Source organism: Pediculus humanus, genomic scaffold, assembly GCF_000006295.1.
Source record: "Pediculus humanus corporis 1103172107613 genomic scaffold, whole genome shotgun sequence".
Lineage (NCBI taxonomy): Eukaryota > Metazoa > Arthropoda > Insecta > Psocodea > Pediculidae > Pediculus > Pediculus humanus.
The window spans coordinates 376,239-381,133 of record NW_002987227.1 but is presented as its reverse complement, the minus strand read 5'-3'; the positions used below and the strand labels follow the sequence as shown (position 1 = coordinate 381,133).

General features: G+C 23.7%; 2 protein-coding genes across 2 annotated transcripts in view; one reads left to right on the top strand and one right to left on the bottom strand.

The window, feature by feature from the left end:
* Nucleotides 1-998: 998 nt before the first annotated feature.
* Phum_PHUM244840 (46 kDa FK506-binding nuclear protein, putative) lies at nt 999-3,322 on the bottom strand (the record flags this gene model as incomplete). The annotated part of the gene is made up of 6 exons (XM_002426212.1): nt 999-1,259; nt 1,424-1,767; nt 1,994-2,149; nt 2,552-2,746; nt 2,847-3,101; nt 3,280-3,322. The coding sequence occupies 6 exons, from the start codon at nt 3,320-3,322 to the stop codon at nt 999-1,001; spliced, it is 1,254 nt and encodes a 417-aa protein (XP_002426257.1).
* A 741-nt stretch (nt 3,323-4,063) lies between these two features.
* The window catches only part of Phum_PHUM244730 (vacuolar protein sorting, putative), a gene marked incomplete at both ends in the record, with an annotated part of 2,307 nt that continues 1,475 nt past the window's right edge, over nt 4,064-4,895 (top strand). The window contains 2 exons of the mRNA XM_002426211.1: nt 4,064-4,221; nt 4,475-4,482. Of these exons, the coding sequence (XP_002426256.1) occupies nt 4,064-4,221; nt 4,475-4,482 (166 nt within the window). The remainder of the gene's footprint in view (nt 4,222-4,474; nt 4,483-4,895) is intronic.

Below are 4,895 nucleotides of genomic sequence, written 5' to 3'. Positions count from 1 at the left end.
TTTAAAAAAAAAAAAAAAAAAAAAAAAAAAAAATGATTTTTTTTTAATTTGTTAAGTATACGATTTTTTATAAATTTAAATTAAATTAAATAAACAAACTAACTTGCAATCATTGAAATTTCCGGTTTAATTATTGCCAAGTAAAATGAAAAGTGACATCGAAATATTAAATATGAGTCGGAAAAAAACGATTTGTTAAACAATTTGTTAACAATTATTCTAAAAGAAAACAAATTTACGCCATATTGCATAATTTTTTAAATAAAAGGACCTATACGTATTTTGCGAATAAAAATAAATGAATTCATAAAAAAAAAATTTTATTCAAATTTTTTTTAATAATGATGATGTCTGTAGGATTCGAAAAATGATTACTACTTATATTTCATTCAAAAAAAAAAAAAATTTTTAATATGCGACATCCAATTTTATTAAAAAAAATATAACTTTTTATTTATTGTGTGCAAGTTATCCATCAAATATAAAATTATAACGAAATAAAATAATAAGAAAAAATTAATTTACCACATTTTATTTGGCATTTATTAAAATTTTTTCAGTAATTGATAACTAATTTAAAATCACCGGCTATTAAAGTTTATTTATTTTTGAAAATTTAAATTACAAAATAAAATAAATTTACATATTTCTAAGAAAAATAATTTATTAAAAGTTTTTAACATTTTCTTTTTATTTTTTATTTTTTTTATTAATATTGTAACATTAAACAAGGACGAAAGATCTACATTATTAACAGACAGAACAAAGGAGAATGTGTATTAAATGAACTATATATTTGAAGGTTTCACTTTGAATCTAAACACTGGTACAATCATGAATGAATAAATAACTCAAAAAAAATATACAGATAAAATGAAAAGTTTACATTTTTTTTAAATGAACACAGTTTTAAAGCTATGCCATAAAGTAAATTTAATTTTTAAAATTAAAAATATTAAAAAAAAAAAAAAAAAAGACTTGGGGGGGAAAAAAAAGGATTAACTTAGTCCTTTTAATTCAACAGTAAAAACTAGAGTAGAATTAGGAGGAATGACTGGTGGGGATCCTTTAACACCATATGCTAAATGAGAGGGAATTGTTAACTTTCGAACACCACCTACTTTCATTCCATTTAATCCGATATCCCAACCTTTAATAACTTCATTTTTACCTAATCTAAATTTAAAACCTGGGCCACTTTGAACTGAATCAAATTGTTTTTTTGTTGATTGCAATGATCCAACGTAGTAAACGTTAACCTGCAAAAAATAAAATTTAAGAATTATAATATTTTTAACACTAATGGTAAAACTTATAAAAATGATTTTGATGATTTTGTGATTCATTAATAGTGTTTAATTATTTTGGGTTTAATGGTTAATGGTTAGGAAATTTATTTTTAAAATAGAAAAAGCATTTTTACCATTTTTCCTGGTTTTGCTAGAGGTCCATGTCCAACTTTAATTTCTTCACTAATGACTCCACCTTCTAAAACTTTTTTCTCATTTTTACCCTTGGGAGTTTTTTCATCATCTTTTGAATCATTTAATTTTTTTTTATCTGATGATTTTTTTTCATTTAAAATTTTATTTTGCTTTTTTCCTTTTTTTTCACTGTTTGAACTATTCATATCTTGAGAATTATCTAATTTTGATTCTAAACTCTTATTGAGTTTTGAAGGTACTTTATTGTTTTTCTTTAACTTATGTGCAGTTCCATTAGGAGTTTTGGGCGATTCTGATGTCAAAGACAATTTTTCTTTACCATCTGAAAATAATTTTGAATGTGAATGAAAAGAAATAAGTTTAATGAAAATGAATTTTAAATAAAAATTATTAACCACCTTCTACTTCACTATCGTTTCCACTTTCATAGTCGTCGTCATCGTCTTCATCTTCATCATCATCATCATCATTTTCATCATCATCATCACCATCTTCATCATCATCATCATCTTCTTCCTCCTCAAAAGAAAATTCTGCATCCTCCTCACTATCAAAATCTTCATCTTCATTGTCATTTTCATCACTAATTTGATCATCAAGTTTATATGCATCATCTTCATTATCACTCCCATCATTGCCATCATTTTCACTGTCCTTTATGTTACTCAAAGAATTGTTTTTTTCTTTTTTTTTTTTCGGCTTAACTGTAAAAAAAAAAAAAAAAAAAAAAAGGCAATATTAAATGTTAAAATACAGATAAGACTTCATTTTTAAATTCTTTTTTTTCACAGCACCATATGAATTTTTTTTGCATAGACAGAATTATTCTGATAGATAAGAAGTACAGAATGTAATTTGGATGCAAATGGTTCAGGAGCTAATACAGTTTCAGAAATACATAAGATAAATTTTAAGTAAAAATTTATTACACTGAACCATATTTAATGAAAGTTATAATATGCTTTTTAAAATAATGCAAACTGTACAATAAACATTATTTTAAAATAAAAAAAAAACTTAAATGTAGATATAATTACAGAGAAATCTTGTTAATTTATTTTTGGAAAAGAGGGGCACATTTTAAAAACCTACTAATAATAACTTACCTAATAAATTCTCATTGCTGTCATCGCTTTCATATTCATTTGTTTTATCTAATTTTGCTTTTTTATTTTCCTTGACATTTAAATTTTTTTTCTTTCTTTTTTTTAACTTTTCTTCAACTTCCATTTCTTCCTCGTAATCGCTCTCTTCTTCTTGTCCCATGAGCATGTTATCAAAGTCATCAAGAACATGATACCCTGAAAACAATTAAAATTTAATTAGTGACATTAAAATAAATTACAATAATGTATTTGTTTAAAATAAAAAAATTATTAAAAAAAGAAAAACAAAACTTACCAGACAAATGCAGAGTTCCTTTACCAATAACCCTAAATGAAACTTGATCTCCAACTTTAAAAATGAGATCTAAAGGTATTTGAAAAATTTTAGCCTCTTTACTAAGAGTTCCGAGAATAAAATTTGAGTTTTCATATTCGACTACTAATTGTACTGGTTCTCCAAATGTTGATTTCACATCTAAGGCAGCTTGAGAAATATGAAATGTTTGAGCTACCTTTTGGGTATACTTTTTGTGTGGTTCTAAGACTAAACCTGCAATAAAAATATTTTTTTATTTTAATGATTTGTTAAATTTCTAAATTATTAAGACCTTGGGCATAAAATTTATGTTATAATTGATTTGCTTTCTTTATGTACTCCTACACGATAAAAATAAAAATTGTAAAATAATATTAAGATGTAGTAATTTTTATAAATTAAAAACATACACTTGTTAATACACGAGTTTTGTAAATAAATACGAGTTGTTGCATTATTAATTTCATAACTACGTATTTTGAATTGAGTTTTAATTTAAGAGTTCATTTTATTTTTTAGCATTTTTTATAAAGTTTTGAATAAGTCAGCCTTGCATTTCTGTATAATTTTCAATACTTAAAAGAAAAAAAAAAAAACGCATTGAAACGATTAATAATAAAACATACAGATAGGTTGCATTTAACATCCACGTGCTCTACTCTTAGGCAATTTTACCGGTTTTAATCTTTTTTAAATTTTAATTTTAAAAATGAATATAAACACCTACAGTGAATCAATTTCACATGTTAGTAATTACTTGACTTTTTTAAGTGTTTTCTTAAATATTCAGAAAGTTGAGGACGCTAAACCCTGAACACAGAAATTTACATATAAAGCATTTTTTAAAAAAAATATTTTTTTATATATTAACCTACCCCAAAACATAATTATAAATTAAAAATAAAAACCCAAATGAATCTATAAATACAGTTCAATAGTTCAATTTATTTTTTTTTTTTTTTATATTTTAACAGTTTTCACGCACTCGTTAATTCAAAATGAATTTCGGGTCATTAGGCTTTACTTAAGTTAAACCGGATGTCATATTTCATCTTTCTTAACCTTTTCGAAAAGGCAGTGTTTTACGTACATGTATTTATGTTAAAATACAAAAACTTAAAAACAATAACTTAATGGAAGATTAAATAATTATAGTTCAAATCCTTTTCTTTAAGTTTTTTTTTTTTCCACTAAAAATGTCTTCACTGTTTTTAGATAGAATAGAGGCTCTTGCTGAAATATCTAAAAAAAAACTTACAAAAATTCTGGACAAAATACCTGGAAGAAAAAACCTTGTTATTGAACCTAGTTTAATGAAACCTTTGGATAGATTTATAGGAGCTTCAACGCTTAGGTGAATTGAATGTTTTAAGCATAATGTCCGAATTTATAGTAAAAAAAACTTTTTGTTTTAGTTTTTCAAGAGCTTCAACTTACAATTGATAAACGATAGGAAAAAAAATTTTTGACGAAAATGACTAAATAGAATTTCAAATGGAAATTATATTTATGATTAATTTTGACTGAAAAACTTGATTTTCTCAACTTAGTTTTTTTTTATTTGAATGCTCAAAAATTTACCTTATTTGATTTAATGATTACTTAAGCTTGGGATGTTACTATGATTTTGTTTTTTCACTTTATTGACTCCAGTCCTTTTTTATTTTCTTGTTATTTTTTACTTCATTCAAGAAGGGATTAATAATTTAATGAATTGAAATGCAAAAATAAATTTTAAGGAGGCAGGAAAGAGGTCGAGTTGTTACATTTTACTAATTTTCATTCATAATACATTAGAATTTTTTATACATAATTCAAAAATATTATTTATTTACAATTATCACTCTTTTTAAAAATATTATAAATTAATTTTTTTAATTTTTCAGAAATCATGGAATTGATAAAATATACAAACTTGATAAAATTGGGGAACAAGATCTTGATACAACTATAGTTTACCTCCTTAGATCTGATTTAATTACCACAAAAATTATTTGCAATCAAATTAATTCTCATTTAAGCAAAAAT